Source organism: Pogona vitticeps, chromosome 14 (genome assembly GCF_051106095.1).
Source record: "Pogona vitticeps strain Pit_001003342236 chromosome 14, PviZW2.1, whole genome shotgun sequence".
Taxonomy (NCBI): Eukaryota; Metazoa; Chordata; class Lepidosauria; order Squamata; family Agamidae; genus Pogona; species Pogona vitticeps.
The window spans coordinates 12,824,920-12,849,331 of NC_135796.1; the positions used below are offsets into that span (position 1 = coordinate 12,824,920).

The following is a 24,412-nucleotide window of genomic DNA, read 5'->3' on the forward strand; positions in this document are numbered from 1 at the left end:
CTGCCATAAGACAGATGCTACTACCATGTTTCCGCGAAAATCAGACAGGGTCTTATATTAATTTTTGCTCCAAAAAACGCATTAGGGCTTATTTTCAGGAGATGTTTTGCTTTTTTTCATGTACAACAATCTACATTTATTCAAATCCTGAAAAATCATACTAGGACTTATTTTCAGGTTAGGTCTAGTAGGTAGGAGGACCTCCATATCTGCAGGATCAATACCCACAGTTTCACTTACAAAAGTCTGAAATTGTTAAAAGAAAAAACCCAGAAATATGTATTTCCACAATGTAATCGACAGCACTGGCCACTATAGGCAGCCAAACACCATTACACAAATCTATGTGTAAGGTTTGCTATTTTCCAGTTTTTTTGCATCCGTAGGTGGGTTTGCAATCAATCCGCCATGGATATGGGAGTCTTACTGTACTATATAATGCCCTCCAATTCTCAATTTCACAAATTCCTTTTTGACTATTAGGGCAAACAGGTTGGTAGTCTTTGTCATGGCAGTGAAAATGCTATGCAATCCACCGGCGACTTCAACTGATAGAAAACATTTTAAGCATAGTACTGTTAGAAGTTTACTTGGAAAAAGGCATGGGGAGAAATTCGGAACTTCATCCCAAGAAGATCTTCATATATGTATTTATCACCAGCAATGTGCTCCAAGGTTAAATCTTCACGATTGGGTGATTTTCTGGAGAAGTAGGAGGGAAATGAAAGTGAGAAGATGTTGGGGGAGGGGGATGGGGAGATAAAACAATTTTGAACCATGATCACCGCTGTACAGTATATCCCTAATCTGCTCAATTTTGTCCAGGTGCATGTATAGACAATTGAGACAGAAAAGCTTTACAGTATTTAAAAAAAACTGTATTACTCAAAATAGGTTTCTTGGCTATACAGTGGTGCCCCGCATAGCGAGGTTAATCCGTTCTGGATTAACCTTCGCTATGGGGAAACATTGTTAAGTGGGATGGGGAAACCCACTGGAACGCATTAAACATTTAATGCGTTCCAAATGGGCCCAAAACTCACCGTTCTCCAATGTCCCCCCCATGTTGCGGCAACCATTTTGGGTGTCCCAGTGGCCATTTTTAGTGTTCCGGCAGCCATTTTGGGTGTCCCGGCAGCCATTTTTAGTGTTCCAGTGGCCATTTTGGGTGTCCCGGCGGCCATTTTGGGTGTCCGGCAGCCATTTTGGAACCGCCAAACAGCTGTTCCCCCATCGCAATGTGAGGATGCCCTCGCATTAGCGATGGGGAAATCCACATCGGTATGCGGATTCTTCATTAAACAGTGCACTTGTTATGCGAGGCACCACTGTATATTTAAGATATTTTCTAGCTGTATATTTAAAATGAAAGATCACACGCAGTTGAGCAAGCTCAAGCAATGGCAATGTTCATGGATCTGCAGGCGACAAATACTAGCAGCTGTATTTCGAAATTAATATGCATGTTGTATGTAGATCCAATGCCTTTTCACCGTTATGTTCTTGAAAGAACTGCCTGGAGCAACAGCTTATTAATATGACAGACTTTTAAATTTTGGGAGGAATAATTAGTTCTTTCAATCTATTTGGCCACTAAGGAAAAAAGAGGTGAATTTTCTTGGTCTTGCCCGGCAGCATTTTAATGAAACTTGGTATGCTTAATAAATTGCTAGTTAAGTGTTTCCATAAACCTTGGGGCATTTAATAGACTGCTGCTTAGCGCTTCAACTAATTCATTGTGATTTTGAGTGCATCATCAGGCTCTATATACAGTGGTGCCTCGCTTAACGAGTGCACCGTATAACGATGAATTCGCATAGCGAACCCTTCTTCGGGATCGCTAACGCGAAGGTATCCCAACTGCCGCAATGGGCAAAACTTGCATTGCGACGCCCGTGGATCAGCTGTTCGGCGGTTTCAAAATGGCCGCCAGACGCCCAAAATGGCCGCGCGCAGCGTTTTTGCGCCCTGCCCTCACTTTCTTATAGCGATGGTTAATCCAGAACGGATTAACCTCGCTATGCGGGGCACCACTGTATTGGCTTAGGTATCCTTGCAAGCAGCTGCAGGTATTCCCAGAGTCTTAAAACACTGCTACCCAGGTGTTTATTTTTGAGACACGATGCTCACCTTTGACCCTCTTCAACAAAATACAAGGAAGTTATCCCACTGTCCTTTCCAGGGCCTTCGGTGAAATACTTTGCCAAAGAGGCCTGCAGTTCAGTCAGCTCTTCTTTACTTAATTTCTAAGGATGTCAGAAGGGAGAAAGATCCGAGCAGCTTAGCAAACCAATAAGCGTCCAAGAAAGCCATTGTTCTTTGCAAGCAATAAGCAGCCTAAGGAATGTACTGTCCCAACGCAGCTCTGAAGGAAGGTTTCCCTAAGGAAACTGCTGTAGGAGGTTTCATATTCAACAGTCCCGAGCCACCAGAATTTTAAAATCATATGACTTACCTGGGGATTGAAATAAGCAATTGCCATGATGTGGCCGTTCCTACTGGTGCGGACGGTGAGCTGTTTCCAGTTGCCTTCATAGGTTTCTGGGCTATAGACACTATAGGGTGTAGACCTGCAATTTTAAACATCCTGGGTTACTAAATCAAAATGTAAAAAAAAGTACAGTTGTATAACACTGAAACTATTTTCTGCTGCATTGAATGAGATAGATTCTGGATAGTCAAGATGCAACTGCCCGGTGGCCTTTCCTGTTTGTCTCTAATAAAACGTTTTCTTCTCTGGAGTTCCAGATGTAATGTTCAGAGTATGATGAGTGCATTATATGTACCTTGTTTATTTTCACAGTGATCTGTTCATATCACTGTCATAAAGGATTCTGTGTGCAATAAGTTTCAAGTTCTTCAAATGTTTTCTCTGTTTATCTTAGAAAGAAAACGCATTCTAAGATCAAAAGGCTCTCACTTGGATTTCCTGGCCTCCTTTTATCCGGACAGGCCAGTGATTAGCTTTGTAGCAAAGTCTGGATTCACTTATATAGGACTTCAAAAGGGTATGTGGCAAAGTACAAGAAAACAGATTTATTTAGTTAGTTAGTCAATCTACGCCCCACTTTCTCCTTTGCAGGACCTAAGGTGACTTGCAAAAAAAAAAATTTAAAAACAGGTGTAATCAAGAAGCAACAAGTGATTTCTGCTCCAGGGGCTGATCACTTTGGTTCGCAAACGTAGAGCCCCAGATCTTTTTGGACATCAACTCCCAGAAGGTTTAGCTAACACCACTACTTGTTAGGGCTTCTGAGAATTGTAGTCCAACAGCATCTAGCCCAAGTTTGAGGCAGGAATAGACAAAAGCAATGGAGACGGTGTTAAAGGGCAGAGGAATATGCTACTATTGTTTAGGCTTAGGGGCAGCAGTAAATAGAAGAGAAGCTTCTTCCTTTGATAAAAACAAACTAGAAGTGTGAAACTACAAGTCCCACTATCCCCACCACATCCCTTTTTGAGCAGGCACAGCCTAATTCCCCATCATCCAGCGCAACCGAGACTCACCTTATGTAATCCTGAAAAGCCTTCACCACTTTTTTCGCAACACCAGGGATGTGGATCGTATCAAACGGTTCCACTACCGCACAGGTCCCACCCTTGTATTTTCCAAGGCGAAAACCCACCGTTTTATCTTCTTGATTTGGACCCATACCAATCAAAAATTCACATTTGTTGCGATATGCCGTCTAAACATAAAGGAAAGGAAGCTTTAGAACAATCTATTCTGTGCCTCTTCAGATTTCTACTTTCTACTTTCTTATAGAAATCGGTCACAAGATGCCAGCTATTTTAACCATGAAACTGGCCAGTTAAAAGACTGTTTCTTTAATATAGAGGAGCCTTGTGGCACAGTGGTTAAACTGGAGTACTGTAACAAAGACTCTGCTCGTGATCCAGGTTCAATCCCAGGTAGCCAGTTTGAGGTTCGCACCTTCCATCATTCCGAGGTACAGTTGTGCCCCGCTTGATGATTACCCCGCATTACGATGAATCCGCTTCACGACGACGTTTTTGCGATCACAAAACGATGTTTTAAATAGGGTTTTTTCGCTTTGCAATGATCGGTTCCCTGCTTCGGGAACTGATTCTTTGCAAAATGATGTTTTTTAAACAGCTGATTGGTGGCTTCAAAATGCCCGCGGCTTTCAAAATGCCCCCCCCCACTGTTTTCTAGGGATGGATTCCTCACTATACAGGCACCGAAAATGGCCGCCGTATGGAGGATCTTCGCTGGACAGTGAGTTTTCAGCCCAATGGAACGCACTGAACGGCTTTCAATGGGTTTTTAAATTTCGCATTATGATGTTTTTGCTTAACAGCTATTTAATTGGAACAGATTATCGTCGTTAAGCGAAGCACCACTGTAAATTGAGCATCCAGCTTGCTGGGAAGGGCAGTGTGAAGCCCACATAATTAAATTATAACCCATTCACCCTGAGGGTGCTTTAAGCATTATGGGGCAGTATACAAGCAGCAGTTTGCTTTCCCCCCCTTCTTTTCTTCCACTGTTACAGAATTCTGATCAGATGGCATTTTAAAATTTTGCAAAAAAAATTTGGGCTGACTTTCTTCTTGTGTGAAAAATTGTACGGATAAAAACAACCGTATTCTGCAGCATGAAAGGTTTTAATGACTATGTGGTGGGCAACAGATGTTGCAGGGATTTGAGAATATAGCATCATCCTAAATCCATACTGGATCCTAATAAGTGATAAGACAAACATCCAATACACTAGCTATAAAAAGGAATTGGGTATATCAGGCATTAACCTAGTTAGTTATATTATCAACCGTTATGGGTTGCATCCTGTGTCAGGGATGCACACAATGGCCACATATCTTAGAGTCCGTTGCGAAAAATGTATTTTTCAATACGCAAATTAAATTTTGGAAGTGCATCACATTGCACTTTCCCAGAAAATCCCATAAAAAGAAAAGTAGATCAAACATATAAAGGAAGCCCTTGTCAACATGGCAGATTTTAATGATCTGTTGACTGAAATCATCAGTTTTGAAACACTTCTCCCCATAGTCTACCACTAAGCTACATGCACCGAGAGCTGCTGAAAACATGTTAAGTTCAGGGATGTCTAGTTCTGCTGGATTATGGCTTCTGAATCCAATCTTGTCCCTTTTTCCTGACATCTTGTGGCATTTCTTTAATCGTGTTTTCAGACACGGTTCAACTTGAAATTATTTTGTCTGGTGGCTTGCAGCAAGCAAGAATCTAGGTGACTGAATACAGAACAGTTTGTGAGATGGAAATGCGACATGGATCATGAGCAGTGGTGCTGAGTTAACAATTGTGTGTGTGTGTGTTTAAGCACATGTGTGCCATCCCTGAGAGTGAAACCTTATAGACACAATATTTATACTGGGGTGAGCCCTCCAGATGTGCCTAACAATGGGAGCTCTCCACCAAAAGCATCTTGAGCCATTGGTGCCTATTCCTAATTTTCATGGCGCTCTCCCCAAAGCATTGTGAGTACATCATTGATTTACCCAGTACAGTGGTGCCCCGCATAGCGACGTTAATCCGTTTCGGATTAATCGTTGCTATGCAGAAACATCGCTAAACGGATTGAAAAAAACCATAGGAACGCATTAAACTTAAGTTTAATGCATTCCTATGGGGCCCAAACTCACCGTTCAGCAAAGTTCCTCCATAGCGCCGCCATTTTCATGCCCTCAGTAACCGAGGGCACAGCGCGAAAACACTTGTGGCGGCCATTTTGGAACCGCCGATCAGCTGTTTAAAAAACATCGCAATGCGAAGATCATCGCAATGCGAGTTTTTGCGTATGTAAACATCACAATGCGATCGCTTTTGCGATTGCAAAAGCGACATCGCTATGCGGATTCGTTGTTAAACGGTGTGCTCGTTAAGCGGGGCACCACTGTACAATACTCCTGACAGCCTCTTCTATTAAACCAAGAAGAGGACACATTTTTGTAGCAACACAAGCTATCAGATTGAAGATACCCATCCCAATATTGCTGGATAACTCCATAGTTTAGTTATCTGGCTGTGGAGCCAGAGGTTAGGAGTTCAATTCTCCACTGTGCCTCCTGCCAGAACAGCCAACCTGTGTAGCCTTGGGCAAGCTGCACAATCCCAGGATACCCAGATAAGAAGAGAATAGCTACCCACTAATGAGGGCTCTCTACTTAGAAAACCCTGAAAAGGGTCACCATAAGTCAAAGTTAACATGATGGCGCACAATTACTATTATTGTCATTCCAGAATTACAAGATACAGTACTAATTATGCTAAGCACGACTATAAATGCAGAAGTACAATTTATACCCTCGCCCTATTACATGATGTTGCAACCATTCTTGCTAAGCACAACCTGCAAAGGGGAAGCCTTCACCCCCTCCAGGGGAGAACACAGACCGTCGTACTTCTCCTTCTGCACAAACAGCCACGGGAGAAGAGCTCGGTTGTTGTTTCCAACTTCTCTGCAAAACAATTTTAAAACATGTTCACTGGATCGACTGAAAAAGAACAGGTGAACATCGGTCGTTTCAAACCACAAACATCGCCACCACTATCCACAATCTACGAAGCACCTTGAACGGATAATGTGCAGGGCAGTGATTTTTAACTGACACCAATCCAGTGGGCCTACTTGAGTTGTGACTTACGATGATAGAGTTAAGTCACAAGTAGAGTAGGCCCATTTGAATCAATGGAACCAGCAGAGGACCGGACACCCAAATCCCCACAGATTCAATGGGCCTCCTCTAGTGCAACATACCATGCTAAGCAGCAAGATTTCAGGCAGAGTCTCACGGTCCACCAACTAGGATACTGTGCAGTAAAAGCTTAAATCCAGTGTTGTTTGAAATCCCTTCTCCTTCCACTTGTCCCACCTCCAAAGACTCCTGAAAACCAGTCTCTGTTATTGGAGTTTTCCATTAATATCTGTTATGAAAACGAAGCATCTGCTTGAAAAGTTACCTGGTCAACATCAGCAAGACTTGCTGGCACTCGCGTTTTTTCTTTGCCAGTTGCTCCTCGTAGGGGAGAGTCCACAACGGGGTCACCACGTCTGCGATCTGCTTCGTAAGAGGCTCCTCTCGGCCATCCTTGGCCAAAGGGGGACACTTTTTGGCCGCCTGCTCGCTCAGCTCCTCCTCCTGCTCCTCCTCCTCCCTCCTCCTCTTCTTGATAATGGGATCAGCCTTCGGTTTCGCCAGCCGCACGCTGAGATTCTGGCTCTTCCACCGGACTCCGTGAAGGACCTTCATAGCTTTGTCTCTTTCCTCCTCGCTCTTAAAGGTGACGAACGCAAAGGTCTGCTTCCCCAGCAGTTTTATCTTGTGAGGGTTCAGACCATATTTTGCAATAAATTTCTTCACTTCATTGCAACTGACGTACTTGGGGAGGTTTCTTATCGCTACCTTAAAGATCTCTGAAGTAAACAAGTCATTTTTAATATACCTGTACATACTAGCATGGTCCGTTGTACTATCTGCGCTGTTACTTTCAGCCCCTTCTTCTTGAGCTTCTTTTTCCGTAATCATTTCTGTTTCCTCAAGAGGAACTGCATTTTCCCCATCGGTTGTACACACACTATTGTCTTCTTCCATTATTCAACTATTCGGGAAAGAAGAGTATCATAATTAACTCTCTTAGGGCATACTTAGCCAAATGTTTAGCCATGGGGAAATTTTATTATGTATTTACTTGTTTAAAATATTTTTACCCTGCCTTTCTCCTTAAAAGGACCAAAGGTGGCTAAAAAAAACCCAATATTTAAAATGTAAAAATTGTAAGTATACACATATTTTAAAAGAAGTATACAAAAATATTAAAAACAATAAATAAAATTAATGCTAACGACATATTTAAAAGCAACAAGGTGCAATAATCCAGTTAGAAAACCCCTCTCAGATACTTACTGACTAAGGGAAGGGTTGCCTAAAGAGAAAGGCCTTTGCCTGCTTGTGGGTGGACTGCAAAGGTGGAGCCAGCCTGGCCTCCAGTGGGAGGGAGTTCCAGAGTCTGGCAGTAAATGAATAACAACCGGGTTTTGCTATAGCTATATCTGTGATATTATCAGTCACAGGATGACATTTAAACAGCTCTCTGTTAGAAACAAGAGGTGTCTCTCCCCCACTGCAGTTATATGGACACTGATTAAACCTAAATAATATTGTCTACTTATGAGTCAACATGCTCAAGACTGCACTGGCCAGAGATTAATCTTCCAAAGAGTGTTAAGAAACCCCAAAGAATATCAGCTCTAGAAAACTGACACCAAGAGTTTAGCCAGATGCCTAGAGAACAGCAAAAAAGTTGGGGCAAATGCCCTGCTTTGAAACAGATGCATAAGTTTATGCCCTTATAAACAGTGGTATAATCTAACATCTAAGAAAGGCAAAACTATGAAAAGGGTGGAATTCAGCTTATGCATAGACTGAACCCAAACATCTCCAGGTAACTGGGGGTGGTGGTGGACGTCCTATTGCCAGTTCATGGGTTTCTTATAAATCAGATTACCCCCCACTGCCAACCAGGCACGGATTCACCCAGTGGTGCTTCCAGGCTAACCATTCTCCGTCTCCTCCTTGACACGACTAAACAACAACAACCACCCGGCGAGGTAGACCACCTCGAGAGAATGAGATCCGAGCTAGCCCAGGCTGCAAGCGGGAGCGCGCACGAATGAATGAAAGCGCATCTCCCTTTTCCTCTCTCGATTTCCCACCGAACCACTCAAGGAGTTCACACAACCATCATCCACCCACCCACCTCCAAGGGGATGATGGCACCCGGAGTGGGTACCCCCCCCAAGAGTCGGGCAACCTGGGCGCAGCGACCCCCCCTCCCCGACACCAGCCGGGTGCTGTTGGACTGCAAGTCCCATCATCGTCCCCCCATACACATTGACGGAGGCTGATGGGAGTTGTAGTCCACCCCCATACACACACAGACACACACACACACCGCCCCCTTAAAAAAAAAAAAAAAGAAGCTCAGGAAGGACCGGATCCTGCTCGTCGCACCTTATGGCGGATCCTCCGCTCCAAGTAAACCGAACCCGCCCCCCTCCCGCCACGAGGCGGGCCGAGCGAGCCCGGAGGGGGGGCGTGGCTTCCGGGAGAAGGATGGCGGCGCGCCGTGACGTCACCGGCGCGCGACACGCTGATTTTCAAAAAAGAAAAGACGTTAACTGTCTCTTGGGCCTCCATTGCTGTGTGTCTCGTTCTTTTTTCAAGGTTCAAATCCCTCCTTCGGCCATTGACATGTGTTAGTTTTACACACACACAAACACAAACAAACGCACACGTCTTTTTGTGTCGTTGGTTATTATGTGGTGTTGTCAGAGCGAACCCCGTTTGTTTTCCCCCGGTCCAGCTTCCTCCTCTACCCCCCCCTTGAAAGGCAGGCCGGCACCCATTTTAGGTTCAAGGGGCGGGAAGAGCCGCCTCCCGGCGACATGATTGCTCGCTGGCGCAAAGGCCGATGGGAAAGCGGGGGTGGTCCTGGCGTCGGAAATGGCGGGCTGAGGGAAGGAAGGATGGATGGACGCTCCCCTCACGCACGCTCTCCGAAGCCGTTCTTCGGGCGGACAACACCGCTCTCGCGAGGGAGGCTCCTTTCCTGCACCTCTTTCCCCCTTCATGAGGAAAAACCGCACTTGTAACCTAAAAGCACCGAAGCCTTCTTGAGTCAGCCTTTAATCCCTGAGGAAGCGGATGGTTCTCCACGAATATTAAAAAAAACCATTCCACCATAAACCTTTTTAAAGGTGCCACAATATTTTGTTTTTATTATGACATGTGAGTGATTTTTAGTCACCACCGAGCCCCCCCCCACCCCCATCTTGTCGGGGCGGCGTGGACAGAACCTCTGTTGTGCCCCCGGCGCGCATGCGCGTCCGGCTTCCCCCATTTTTCCCTCTCTGTGTGTGTGTGTGTGCCCGCCCTGCGCGCGTGAGGGGGGGGGGAAAGAGACCGCGCGCCTCCTTCCCCATCAGCCTTTGCGGCAACGGCGCGGGCTGCGGGAATGAGGTAAAAAATAAAAAAGGCGGGAGGGGGCGGGGAGCTCGAGCGGCCGCTGAGGAGGAGGAGGAGGAGGAGAAGCGGCGCGCGTGAGGGGACGAGGCCAGGCCGTGTGAAGCGGAGGGTCGGGCGAGCGAGCGAGCGAGCGAGCGAGGAAGGCAAGGCAAGACCCCGCGCGGAGGGAAAGGAGAGGCCAGTCGCCCGTGACGTGAGGGAAGCCGCCGCCGCCGCCGCGTGAAGGGAGAAGGAGGAGGCGCCACGTTCGTTCCCATGATGGCCGAGACGAAGGTGAGGGAAGCCAGCGGGACAAAAGCCTCCCCCCCCCTCTACCCGGGGCGAGGCGGCTTCTTCTCCTCACGACGAGAGTGGGGCGGTGGGGAAAAGGCCTCCGAAGCGAGGGGCGGGACCCCTGAGGGAGAAAAGGGAAGGCGGGAGGGAGGCCAGGGGCCGAGAAGAGGGCCTCTTGGGGCTTCTTCAAGCCCTTCGTGGCCCTCACACCACCACCCCCTCTCCTTTTTCTCTTCAGGCCTAGAGAAGGAACCGGCGCTTCGCAGGGAGTGACGAGGCGCCGCTTGGGTTGGCACCAGCAAACCCACACACACCCCCGGGTTCGGTTCCTCCTACCCCCCTTCACGAGGTCTGAGCCCCTCCCCGTCCGTCTCCACACCCGCCGGGGCAACGTCCGCACGTGGCCTCGCGTGTCTTGGGGGGGAGTCGGCGGTCTCGGCCTTTCTGGGCGCAGGGGGGGATCGTGCGCATGGCGGGGCTGAGGGCACCCGTGTCGTCGGTTCCCCTTTCTCCCCCCCCATTAAAAAAATACTCCCTTAGAGATTTATTTGACAGCAAGGGAAGGAAGCCTGGAGCAGAGGAAGAAGCAAGGCACCTCGCCTTCTCCCCGTTGTCGGTTGATTTCCCCATTATGCCCCTGAGGCTACAAGCCTTAATTCTTACTTCCTTGGGAGTTACCTTCCCAGGGCAGAAGGTTGGATTTGCCCGCGAGAGGGCAGGTGTGGATCTTATTTTGTCCAGGATATATATACTGTATATAAGCCCATTTATAAGGATAGGTGTGTGTATGTGTGTAGATGATTGCTTTAATTTGATTTCTGACCAACTTTTTGACCCTTAAGGTGGTTAGGATTTTTAAAAATCATAAATATAACTCGACTGGGGCTGTTTCCATTATCTCGTTTACACACACATAATTTTCTTTCCCCAGAAAATCTAGTTCTTTCTCTAGAGATTCTGCAGAATAGTGGAATTGGCTGAATCCAAGTGTCACCAAAATTCTGCTTCAAATATAGCTTATAAGCACCCAGATCAGAGTGAAACCATAGGGGGCTACCCCAAGTTTTAGTATATGCCTTGGTCCTACTTACATCTTGCTTGGATGTAAATCTTAGCTGAATTCCAATGAAATCACCTTCCAAAGAGCTCCCTTATTAGAAGCCATGCCTGTTGTCTTTTCTAGGCTTGATTTGTTTTTCCCCCCTCAACAAGTAACTCCAGGCAAAAGTGGGGGGAAGGAATGATACAGCAGCAGATGCGATTTCATCCTAACAGAATTCCTAATTACTGGATGTAGAGATTCAATCTAGTAAGATTAAGTCTCTGCATTTTCTTAATTATATTGAGATAGTTATAGCACAGTCCTGAGTTCTACTTCAAATTAAGTTACAAAATTTTGTTTCGGTTTTCTCTCAACATTGCAGCTTTAATTTGCTACAGTACATAGAAGAATATGTGGAGCCATGTGACCCAGATCACATTTAATCAGATTTGTAAAATGTTTACTTAATGTGTTTTTGTATGTAAATATATCTCTTTGTAAATATTTTCCTCCTGAAGAGGGGATGTTTTTGTATTTCATTTTATACACATCAGCTGGTTAAAGCAAAACTTTTTGTGTATCTGACAGATTGAACTCTAGTTTTATGCTACAAGTTATTAGTTTTTACAGTACTCAAGATCACATTTTTCAAAAGTAATTCATTGGTACAGCCTACTATTATGGGGACGTGGTGGCGCTGTGGGCTAAACCGCAGAAGCCTGTGCTGCAGGGTCAGAAGACCAGCAGTTGTAAGTTCGAATCCACGCGGCGGAATGAGCACCCGTCGCCTGTCCCAGCTCCCGCCAACCTAGCGGTTCGAAAGCATGCAAATGCGAGTAGATAAATAGGTACCATCTCAGTGGGAAGGTAAACAGCGTTCCGTGTCTAAATCACACTGGCCATGTGACCACGGAAAGATTGTCTTCGGACAAACGCTGGCTCTATGGCTTGAAGAGTGGGATGAGCGCTGCCCCCTAGAGTCGGACACGACTGGACAAAAATTGTCAAGGGGAACCTTTACCTTTACCTTACAGCCTACTATTATGCATACATTTGTCTGAAGTAAAGACATATCCTTGCAAATTTAGAGTTTTAGGTTTCAAGACCTGTTGTCTTATTTTTGTTAGATGCCTGCTACTGTCCACTTCAGACATGCTGGCATTCGAGTAGAACTGGATACACTAATTAAGTTTTTTTAAATATGTTGCATTACCATGGAGCACTACATTCCAACTTACTTGAAGTTTGTTGCAGGAATCAAAATTTGTTCTTCTCCCACCTCAGTCCTAACCTGCAGAATGCAAAAGGTATTAGTTTAATGTTTTGGCTGCATTCTGTTAACTTCAGGTACTGTATTGTAGAAACTGATCTCATTCAGATTAATAAGCAGCAATGTACCTTAAAGCATGCAGGATTCTATATGGAAACAGACAGGCATTGTTTCCAATGCTACCTTTTGAGTTTTTTTGTTATTTCTGATACCCACTATAGGAAATAGTTGGAAATAGACTAGTACAATGTGTAGTCTGAATGTAAACATCCTGTTTGCATTCACGTTATTAAGTATCATTGTTAAAGGACAGAATGTTTTGAAGTTATGGATATTACAAAAAAAGTGGATAAAGCTATCATACCATCTTACTATCCCACAAAATGATGTAGAGTATGTGCCTACAAGAGTGCCTTTTCAGATGTAGCATCCTGTTTGAGGCATGCCATCTAAAGAATGCAGTCTTCTCTATTTTCCCAAGTTTTTAAAGAATTGCCTTATTCTGTATCTTTGCATTTTTAAATTTTGCTTTGTATGGTAAAGTGCTTTATTCTTATCTTCTACCTAGGCTTACTGCAGGAGGTAAGAATGCAAGCAAATAAATAAGTTAATAGAACTCAAGCCTGCTGTGATGAAATTTATTAGTAGTAAATTTGGGACAAGATCAAAGGTGTTGTTCATTAAACTGTGAAATTAACTGCCCTTAGATAAAATATTGATTACTAGCATAGGTTATTTTTAAAACAGCTTGGGTGTGTTGATGGAAGATAAAACTGTCAATGGCCATGGCAAGTAAACTGAATGTCTTTAATTCAGAGGTAATATGTTGAATCCCAAATATTTGAGATATACAATTATTCAGTATTGGACATCACTACTGAATAAAGTGTGTGAATTTATACTTTTTTATTTTATTGTTTTTGGAGATAATTGGGTTAGTTCCTTCAGGGCAATTAAATGTAATAATCCCTTAGCAGATTAACACACTTTAGGTTTCTTGTAACTCTCTGCAGGACACACATGAGGAACATGACTCAACAACTGACAATGTTGATGATTCTAACCATGACCCTCAATTTGAGCCCATAGTTTCTCTTCCTGAGCAAGAAATCAAAACTCTTGAGGAAGATGAGGAAGAACTCTTCAAGATGTAAGTAGAATTATTATGGTCTATTGTAGTCTGGGTTAAGTCACATGAGTGAACTATATTGAACATGCATTAAAACATGATTCTCTGAACCCAAATAATTCATCTATAGAGGAGGTTACCTGCCATATCATTGTTTGATTCACTGTTTGAGCAGTGGCTCCTTCTGCTTTGAGAGTGGGTAGTCCTGCCTCTTCTCTAGATTGGATTGATTCTGCCACTTCAGAGGTACAGCAAAAATACCTGTCTTTGGAGGAGATTTCCTGATCTGTCTGCATTTGATAGCTAAGATAGACTTAATTCTCTCGTCAAGATCTGCCTAAAAGAGGTCTCAGTTCACCTAACATCTGAAAATACAGGTATCTGAAATTCTTGTCAAAGAATTTGAATTGTAAAATGCTGAGCATTAGGAGTAATGCATCCAGCAATTTATGGTTTTGTTCTGTAAAACTTATCAGGTAGATGAAAACCACAAAGCAGTTGTAAGGTCGTCTTGTTTCAGCAGCATTTCCTTCTTGTGCATCTTTACTAAATATAAATCTAATACTGGTATCTCAGTAAAAGTTGTTATAGCCCCCACATATCCTGTATGTCAGTGATCCCCAACCTTTTTGGCACTGTGGACCAGTTAAGCGTGTGTGGCCGGTGAGGGATCATCCGTGCCTGCGAGGGGGGGCGTTCATATGTGCATGCGGGGGGGTGTCCATGTGTCTGTGTGGGCGAGGGGGAGATCTGTCTCCGCAGCCTGGTCCTGCCAAGGCCACGGCCCAGTACCAGGCGGCGGAGCAGGGGTTGGGGACCCCGTGCTGTATGATATATATAGCAAGCGGGGGGGGAATAGTATTGGGATGGGGGTTATTAGTTTAACTGTTACATTAATGCTAAAAGCTCATGATTCAGTGTAATGTGTATTATAAAGTCCTACATGTAAACTGATTTCTTTCTTTCTTTTTCTCTTTCTGAAGGCGGGCAAAACTGTTCCGATTTGCCTCAGAAAATGATCTTCCAGAATGGAAAGAACGGGGCACTGGTGATGTAAAACTTCTAAAGCACAAAGAAAAGGGGACCATTCGCCTCTTGATGAGGAGGGATAAAACCCTAAAAATCTGTGCAAATCATTATAGTATGTGATTCTGTCCACTATCCTAGTATAGCATAACTATTAAGACGCCTCTTTGGTTTTGTGACATTAGAAACAAAATACACAGTGACAATAGGGAGAAAACATCTTGGGTATGCCCATAAAGCATTTATATTTGCAAGTTGGGAACAAACCTCTGCAATGTATTCCTAATATCAAAGGTGCTGAAAGGCCTGCTCTGGATTAAAGAGTCTGCATACGCATGCAGCTAATGTCTAGAATATTTACAGAAATAGAGCTGGAAAGGACTTGGAAAACTATATAATCTATCTATGTTTGTTGCACAAAGCCCTGAAGATCCCTACAGTTCCCAAGAGATTGATCTAGATCACAGTGTGCCAGAAGCAGAGCCGTGAACCACAAAAACATGAGAGTGCCTTGGATCAGGGCAGCTGGACCACATTCTGAAAGAGAGAAAAAACCCATTTGTGGTTGAATCATTGAGAAAGTACCATGAAAAATATGAGATGCACTGTGCAACAGCTGTCAGAAAACAAGCTTAAAGCCAATGGCCCTAATCTTAATTGTGGATGATACGTGTCTAAATAATTGCCCAGCTATTTTGGAGATTTATAGTAAAATATCATTTTAAAATAATCTTACCTGTTACTAATGCAGTAATATTTTGAGACAAGACAAGAAGCTGCATTGTTTTTCTACAATATTACTTGTGGCTAGCCATTATTTCTTTGTTCCTCATCTTTTGCTTCTAGTTACACCCGTAATGGAACTGAAGCCTAATGCTGGCAGTGACAGGGCATGGGTGTGGAATACACATGCTGATTTTGCTGATGAGAGTCCTAAACCAGAACTTCTGGCAATTCGGTTTTTAAATGCAGAAAGTAAGCTAAAATTTAAACTTAAACATTTCTGTGTGCAAATCTGGTGAGATGCATGCATAAATTTTATATTGTTGTTTTAATTTTGTGGTAACTATGCAATGAGCAGTTCTCTGTTTCCATACTCCATTAATAATTTGCTGGACATGTTTGACTCTGGCAACAGGAAAGGGGTGTATTTCCAACCCAAAAATTGTAGACAGTTGAAACTTGAAAGTATATACTTAATGACACCCATCATAATTTCTTTGTTATGTAGTGGGAAAAGGAGAGTAGTAATTTTAGTGGCTCATTTCTCCACCATATTTGCTTTTAATTTATCACTCTTTGGAAATATTTCTCTCCTCTTTATCAGTGGAAACAAAGTATTTGTGTTGGTAGCTGTTTTCTGCCCTTCTGCATCCTAGCTGTTGCTAAATCCACAAATTCAAGTACTGAATCGCAGTCTGTAATGCTACATTTTTGTTTTGTACTAGTGAGATACATAATTACCTGTTGCATGGAGTATGCTGTATAGCCTTATTCTTGCATTATAAAAACATTTATGTAAGACTTGGGAGAGGTGAAAAACAAGCAAAATATGAGCTTTTGAATAAACTCTTCTATTAAGTGTTTCTGGCTGTTTACTTTAAGAAACAGAAACAGCATATTTTTCCCCTCCAGATGAATGGAACATAACAGAACATAGGATACCTGTTTTAATATTGAAAAACAGTGACCCCAAGTGACTATTTTCTAACTCAGTATAGCATATATAATGCAAGTGACATTGATACTTGAATCTTAATGTTGAAAATCTAGTTGTTAGGCACTGCTAATTATGTAGGTCTCCACTATATCAAGTTGTTATTTGTTTATTTTTGAGCAAATTTTATATAGTACATTTAATTTTAAAAGAGCTCATAAAGCTAAAGCACATAACATGCAACAAACCAGTCTTTATTCTTATTGAAGTGTTGTACAGTTTAAAGTTATGGACCTATATGAAATATGGGTAAAAACAAAACGTTAGAAATTATTGTCATGGGTGGTTCTAAAAAAGGATCATTGGGTGATTCTGCTTGTCAATAAGATTATAATGCAACACTTCTGGCAGTGAAAGATTGGCTGTTGCCTAAGGGACACCCAAGAGTATTTGCTGTGCTTTCCAGCCTTCATGGAGGCTCCTTCTATATCCCACTACACAAAATATTACAGTGGCACTATTGTATAGTAGGTGGTTAGTAGTGGAGGGCATATATATTCCCATTTGATCTAATAGGCAGGCTAGATTGGTCAGTTAAAGTGAGACAGTGCCCTCTAGAAAGGATCAACTTTAACTTGGACTCTAGTCTAGTTCTTGCCTTAGCTCCAACCTTTGGTCATACAATAATCTCTTCCCCCACCTTAGCCAGTATAACCCAGTGCCTGAGGGAAGAAAACAGCTGTCCCTTTTCTTTACTACTCAGAAGGTGTCCCAGAAAGCGGACCCCTGTCTCAGGCAGAATTATATTTCCCTTTGTTGTCTTCACCGGTACAAGATTGGTTGGTTCAGGTTACTCTCCTCTGGAGGGCACTCTGTCATTTCTGAATGGTCAGTCTAGCTTGTGTATTGGAGTGAATGAGGAGGAACAGACCATCCTCTGATGTTCCCGGATGTTCCCCTTGTACCACATAAAATGAGTGTGTCACTGTAAGCTCCAGTATTCATACTATACTGTTTTACATTGAAAAGAGTGAATAAGTGTAATATTTTATATTCTCTGGACTTTATATGTAAATCTGACTAAAGTATTTAACTCATTAGATATAAAGAGAGTTAGCATTTACTAACATGTACGGGTTAGAGAGAAATGCTGTTTTTAAGTGTTATGTTTTGCTTTCTTAAACAGATGCACAAAAATTCAAGGCGAAATTTGAAGAATGTAGGAATGAGATTGATAAGAAGTTAAAGAAAGGTAAGACTTCTGATTGGTTCTTCTCTTTTCAGTGAGGCAATACCACAATCAAGAGACTTTAACATGTTTCTACAAAGTCCAGTCAAAGTAAAAAGCATTTTGGGTTATATTCTTAAATAACTTTCCATATGTATAAGAGATTAAGGGTATTTCTAGTAACACTATTCTTCCTATGATGATGGTGTCATCACCCCTCCACGGGTGTAATGTACACAATAGGATTTTGGCCACAAAATTATTATATGGCAAGAAAAAAAGATGTTTCTCAGAACAATGGGAAATTGAAACAAGATGCATGGTATTTTTGCCAAGAAGCCTCATGGAATTTACATATGTGTCTGTCCAGTGGTATGTAACCTGGAAGACTAATGATACAACCCTGGATTGTAGAAGATGTTCTATTGCACTTTGTTAGATGCTGACCTCTTTCTTGATCGTAGGTCCATTTTTGTCTTGCCTATAAAATCATTGTATTTAAAGGCTGCTCAGTCCTCATGCTTGCTGTGCTTTCTTTTTGCCTGTGTGAAAAAAGTAACAATAGAAATATTTCACTGTTAGTCATTTCTAAACCTAGGGAATGAGGCTCCCTGCTTTTTGATACTTGTTAGGGGGTGTTTCAGTGTTTCATCTCAGGTGCCAGTTTGTATTTATTCCTTAGAAATGTCTGTATATATACTTTTCTGGTGCATGTTAGAACGAGCATCAAAGCACATAAAACACTCAGTGTTTATTTCATAGGGACTTCCTATTGGTGATAGGAATGACTGTGATGAGTAGGAGGGATATTCCAGCTGTGACTGGCTCTAAGGTAGCTTGGCTCTCCTCCATCTGAATCCTTCCTACAGATCAGTTGGTAGATAGCCTAGTGTATGGAAGGGATAAGGGACAGTCCAGCTGGTGTAGGTGCTGATGCATTTGTCACCTGCCTTCTTGTATTGCCATCACCCACAAGTTAATTATTGCAAGTGCGCTGTCACACATGCTGTCCACGTGACCAGTGATTCTCAGCTTCACTTGTCATCTGTCATCATGTTGAAGTCTATTTACCTCATCTACAAGAAAATAGCATAGTGGTGTGGAAACTTGCAGCCTTATGGCTGAGAGCCATGCAATGTTAAATGGCTTTGTAACTTTTTCTTATTAGCTCTAATGTGTTTGTAATCACTAATTGTTCTTATGCTTGTTGGCAGGCTCACTCTGTGCCTGACTGCAATATTCAGTCAAGGTGCTTTTTAAGTCTGCTATAGTAACAATCCAGGATGTCGTGAACATATCCCTGATTGTGGAACTCATGTTTCAACTGATCTTGGCACATCACTTGTAATGTCTGGGATTGTTGAGAAGTTCTTACAGTTGGACATGCAAGCCTAATACAATCTGCTAGCTTTCGTGGAACGAAGTCCGCTTCTTCAGACATGCACCAGTGTCTTGTTGACCTTCTTAGGCATCCTTCAGTTTCAAGAGACTATGGTAATGTGCTCTGTATGGAGGAACTGGAGTGTCCTCTCCAGAGCATGAAGCCTGGGTAAAATAATATAGAGGATAGGCAAGCAGCAAATTCCCAAGCAGCAAATTCCCCCCACTCCACGTCACTGAGATGGTCCAATGGAAAAGCAAGAGCCAATACAACTGGTTCCAGCAATGTCGCAGGAGTTGACAGAACGACACCGGCTCCGGATTTTGCCTCAAGGTTAACTCCTGAATCCTTTTCCATCAGTGAATATAGCCACAAGGCAGTGGGGGTTTGAAATGGGAGGTTTCCTTCTCCTAGATGGGCTGCCTCCCCAGGCTGACGAGCCCCACCTACCTGGCCTGCTGCACAGAAATTGCAGTCCCAAACGTTAATCTCAGTTTGTTGTGCCTGTCTTGTTTCTTAGAGGTAAATTAAAAGAAGCACAAGCTGCACAAGACTGGACTGTGCCTGAAGAAGTGAGCTTTGATCCACAAAAGCTAGCAGATTGTATTTTTTTAGTGGCCTGATAAAGGTGTGGCCTACTTCTCTATTGTATTGTATAAGGATCACGTAGCTCTCTTCAATTTTATCTAAAGAACCGTTTAGACATAGGTTGTTTGTGTTGTTCATAGGTTTGTATGAGTCGTATATGTAATAATTTAAAGAAATAAGCTGTTTCCCCTAAAATAAGACCTAACCTGAAAATAAGCTCCAGTATGATTTTTCAGGATGCTCATAATATAAGCCCTACCCCAAAAATAAGCCCCAGTTAAGTGAAACCCTGCCCTCCACCATTGTGCAGCGACCGGAAGCAGATGACATGACTGTATTTGAATAAATATAGGTTGTTGTACATGAAAAATATAAAACATCCCCCGAAAATAAGCCCTAATGCATTTTTGGAGCAAAAATTAATATAAGACCCTGTCTTATTTTCAGGAAAACACAGTAGCTTATCGGTCTTTGTCATGCTTCATGCAATGCATGTTGTAAACATAGGGACAAGTTGGGAGAAGTATTTATGATGGCAGAAACTTTTAATAGTTATCAAGTAATATAACCTTTTAACTGTGTTCAAAAATCCAGCTGCTTATGATTGATCTTAAGGTATTGTCTGCAATATGTTAGAAGCTTTGGAACAAACCAATGATGGAGCCCTGGATAATATCATTATAGCATCTGCTTTTATCAGTGAATGTGACTTGTGGTGCTGCATTCAGCAGGGTCTTAAGGCAGCTTTTTAAAAGTTTGTCTTCCCTTTGTAGGCTAAAGCAGTTGTCTCTTTCCTATCCTCAGTATCTACATCCTTTCCTCCAAGAAAAATAGGAACGAATATGTAAACTGTGGACATACGGCATTGTGTAACAATAGCCCCCTCAAGTATATGAGATGGAAATGTAAAAGCTTGTCAAAACTAGGCAGGGAGGAAAGGTTGAATACTAGCAATCTAATTCTAGCCCATCATTTATTTCCTATTGACACTTATTACACTCTATACTCTAATGTTGTCTTAAAACATTTTTTAGCAGGAGCTGACAAAAATGATAGTGCTGATAAAGTTGCCGAGAAATTAGAAGAACTTTCTGTAAAGGAGGAAAGCAAAGAATCTGAGAAGAAAGAAGTCAAGGAAGAAACTGAAGAAAAGCAATAAATCATCTTGCGCCTTGTATTTTTCTTTTTTTCTTTTTTTAATTTTTACAAGGGACTTTATAAAGAACTGTATTCCAACATTCAATTTTTTTTCTAAGCTTTTGCCCTTTTTGAAGAGACGTTCAGAAAAAAATTCATTCCCCAGTCATGAAAATGTACTGTGCTAAACTTTGTTTTCCATAGTGGAAACACTTATTTATAGTTATCCAAGAGAGTGAATAAAGCTTTGAAAACAGTATCAAAGGACACAACCAAGTTTTCTATGTGCTTCAGATGTGTGACTGCAATTAATTAACCTCGGTTATATTTTTGAGTGCATATCTTTAGATGAGATGTAGTATAACTGAATTATACCTATAGAAAAAGTGTGAGTAATAAAAGAAGTTTCTCGTATGTTATGACTGAAAGCTCATATATAATGGCTGATACTCTGCTAAGATTCCTTTCCTTGTAATTGGGGTGTGAGTGGACTTGTGTGTTTTTATGCAACTTTACTTCAGAAAATGGCATGTCCCTGAGAATGTAATCTCATGATTTACAATGACCAGCTATATATTTCAAGGTATGTTATTTCTGACAGTCACTTTAATGAAAGTGAACATAATATTGAATTTGTTGTGACTGACAGTGAATACTAATGGCAATTATGCTGCTTTTTAGACTATGTTTGGAAACGTCTTCATGCAAAACAAGAATGTACTTTCTGGAAAAATCTGTAGGTTACAGGCACTCTGTGGTATAGATGGGACATGGGAGTCCAGTTTGACCCTAAATCTGTTGATTAAATGTATCAGTTTGGCCATAGATATTCAGACTTCTGTATTATGTCCTGCTTTATATTGCTGTATTAAAGATAGCATTTCCTGTCTTTAATAAATGTTTGAGAAGATACAGCAGGATTGATTCTAAGACTTCAGACTCGGGGTGGGGAATTGAATATTTCACCTCTGGTGAGAATTTGAGCTAAACCCTATCAAGGGATAGAATTTGGGTTGCCAAGTTGAATTTTCAACCCTTTCATATCATATGCTTAGGCTAAAAATGTTTAAGTGCAGGCTCCCTGTTAAATATTGTGGGTGCTAGAAACGGTTACCCCATAGAATCCCTTCAAAGGGAATCTGTGTGGAAAGATCCCCACATGTGAGTCATTCTAGATCTCCCCCCAGATACACCACAAGAATGCTCGTGACCAGTTCCCGCACCCGTGCAGGTTTACTGCTCAAACTGCAAAATAAATTATATGCCAGTTGTCTTGGGTATACAAGTGTGTGTCTGGATTGGGGCCCCATCCCTATCCAAATGCATTCTTTATAAGTTTGTACTTCCCCCATCTGTTCACTGTGTTATTCACCCCAAACATGTCACAGATTGCTTATAGCGATGGAGTGAGAAAAGTGAATGAGTCTTTAAAGGTCCAAGCTTTCCATGTCTACATATACTGTATGTTAGCATGTGTATGTAGATATAAAACATTCCCTTTTGTTTGTATCAGTATGCACAGCACTTACTCTGAATGTAAACCTTTCCTTATTCACCTCAGTGGTAAAACTTCCACTTAATGTAATGGAGCACATCATTATTTACATAGAAGTATAAACATTTCCTTAATTTTCAGTTTTCTAGAAATTGCCAGGTTTGGATGTGTGTGAGAGTTCATTAACGTTTTCCTGTCAGTTGAAGTCAAAGGTGCATGGTTAGCTGAGTAGTGTTTTTACCGTCATGTTGGGCACCTACTTTTGAGTCTGTCAGTTGAGACAGCTAGAAAATAACCTGGTTCTTTCTGTTTGGTCCAGGTAAGGGCCTGTAGAGAGAGAGAGAAAAAAAAACACAACAGCCCCCTTAAGAACTCTTATGAGTACATTTGATACCAGTGTATTTAGAAGTTAAAGAGCATTGTCTGTTGTTTTTTCCCCAGATATTCCCATTTGCGAGTGTTCCATAAGTGGAATCTGATTTATGTTTTCAGTGGGGTAGACTAAACACTCCCAAAGTTAACTTCAATGTAAAGGTAAAACAAATTGTAAACATCAAGTAGTGGTAGATTTTGTTACAGAAGCAGACACATTTTGGACGTGCCTTTTCCCCTCTTGACAGCTCATTCAATATCAGTCACCTCTCGGTTGCTCAGGCTGAAGTCATCTAATACACGTGGTCTCAGGATATAGTTCTACACACTTTTTCACATCCTCTGCCTGAGCCTGTGAAACAACTGTTTTCATACTTTTCAAATCCCTTGCTTTTTCACTTGTAGCATGTTGATCATAAAGCACTGACTTTTTCAAGAAGTGCCACGTCTTGGATGTTCAGCTTTTGAGTGTAGCTCTTCACAAAGAACAGGTCAGGGAAGGAAAGGAAAGGAAGAGATGGTTGTGCGGAAATGTATTGTCTTACTATGCAGATGGGAGTATTCTTGGAGTGTGTCTGATCGTCTGCGTGGAATTAGAGCTTGCCTGTGTTTCATTAGGGCCTCTGACCATGGGCATTACCTGAACATGATCAGTATTGTGCTTTTTATGGAGAAGAAATTTTAAAAAACTAACCTAAAGCCATACTGATAGGATTTATGTAGTATTTCTTTTAATTGCATTAATGTTTCAACTACTTTGCGAAAACAAAAATCTGAATATACCACAGTAAAATGTTATTAATTAGCTCTGTGCAATCTTTTTTTTAAAATTCTAATCTGAATTGCAGTCTAGCTGCTACCATTTGAAGCAATGGTTTGCCCTATTAAATTGTTACTACTGATTACACTGTTGCAAGGTTCTGTTTGCATGTGTTGTCCTTTTAAAGACTATACTTTCATGGATTAAGAGTCAATGTAACCTGGAAGCGTTTGTCTTCCCAATAGGATTTCTGAAAATGAGTTTGCACTGCTATCTCCCATCAACAAATGTAAAAATCTGACCAATGCTGTGAAGAACAATAACAAAAGTATTAATGGTTGTAAATGGCTTGAGAAATCACCCACATAGTATTGGGGTAGAAAGAATAGTAACAAATATATTTTTCATTTCGACTTGGGACAGTCTCTTAGCTGTAGAAGTAACAATGGAGGGTGCCTAAGTTTGTAGGTATTGCTAACTAATTATTTGGCATGAATCTTGTGTTTAACTTCTCTTTGGGTCTCTTATTTAGTGCCTCTTGCTCAATACTGAGAGAATTGCAATTGTATGTTCCAGACAAACACTGAAGAAAAGAGTATTCGGTCACTTAACGATTATGTGAGAGTGTTCTAAATTGTACAGACTGTATTCCAAAGTTAGAATTAGTGCTTTAAAGTAACAATGGGCATGAAACTGAAATAGACGACCAAAATATTGATTGTACATGGACTTGTTCAGCAGATGAAAAGCAAGAATATTTTGTTTCCATACAACGGCTGGTACCTATGCTTCGAAGTACACCATCCAACTGACAATATTGCTAGCAATAAAACAGGAGCTGCTTTAAAAACAGAGAATTGGCAGAGTTTGTGATGTTTTAGGGAAGAGACAGATGTGAGAAATGTTATACTTGGACTCAACAAAAATAACACATCCTTACCAAAGTGTATATGCATCAAACTTCTCATATAACCAGAAGGGACAGTTATTTCAGTGCTAAATACTCAAAATGTTACAATAAT

General features: G+C 41.9%; 2 protein-coding genes and 1 non-coding gene across 5 annotated transcripts in view; 2 read left to right on the forward strand and 1 right to left on the reverse strand.

Annotated features, from left to right (window-relative positions):
• The window catches only part of TRMT2A (tRNA methyltransferase 2A), a 17,511-nt gene extending 8,384 nt beyond the window's left edge, over positions 1–9,127 (reverse strand). Inside the window, exons 1-7 of one of the 2 annotated variants that reach the window (XM_072983229.2) lie at positions 9,019–9,127; positions 6,968–7,606; positions 6,357–6,465; positions 3,508–3,689; positions 2,456–2,570; positions 2,131–2,246; positions 591–702 (exon numbers count right to left, since the gene is read on the reverse strand). In XM_072983229.2, coding sequence (XP_072839330.2) covers positions 591–702; positions 2,131–2,246; positions 2,456–2,570; positions 3,508–3,689; positions 6,357–6,465; positions 6,968–7,599 — 1,266 coding nt within the window. In that variant the 5' untranslated portion in view covers positions 7,600–7,606; positions 9,019–9,127. Of the gene's footprint in view, positions 1–590; positions 703–2,130; positions 2,247–2,455; positions 2,571–3,507; positions 3,690–6,356; positions 6,466–6,967; positions 7,607–7,911; positions 8,560–9,018 lie in introns of those variants that run through there. The other variant, XM_072983230.2, reaches the window with a different exon arrangement.
• A 1,017-nt stretch (positions 9,128–10,144) lies between these two features.
• Positions 10,145–24,247, forward strand: RANBP1 (RAN binding protein 1). Of its 2 annotated transcripts, none has more exons than XM_020809887.3 (6): positions 10,145–10,305; positions 13,631–13,767; positions 14,730–14,887; positions 15,619–15,747; positions 17,616–17,681; positions 20,661–24,247. In XM_020809887.3, exons 1-6 carry the CDS (start codon positions 10,288–10,290, stop codon positions 20,783–20,785), a joined length of 633 nt encoding a protein of 210 aa, XP_020665546.1. In that variant the 5' UTR covers positions 10,145–10,287; the 3' UTR covers positions 20,786–24,247. The 2 variants fall into 2 exon arrangements, with proteins under 2 accessions (XP_020665546.1, XP_020665547.1); XM_020809888.3 differs by having other exon boundaries at positions 20,664–24,247.
• Positions 18,868–19,000, forward strand: LOC140702755 (small nucleolar RNA SNORA77). Its single transcript, XR_012082006.1, has one exon. It is a non-coding gene; the product is annotated as a small nucleolar RNA SNORA77 (small nucleolar RNA).
• Positions 24,248–24,412: the final 165 nt, after the last annotated feature.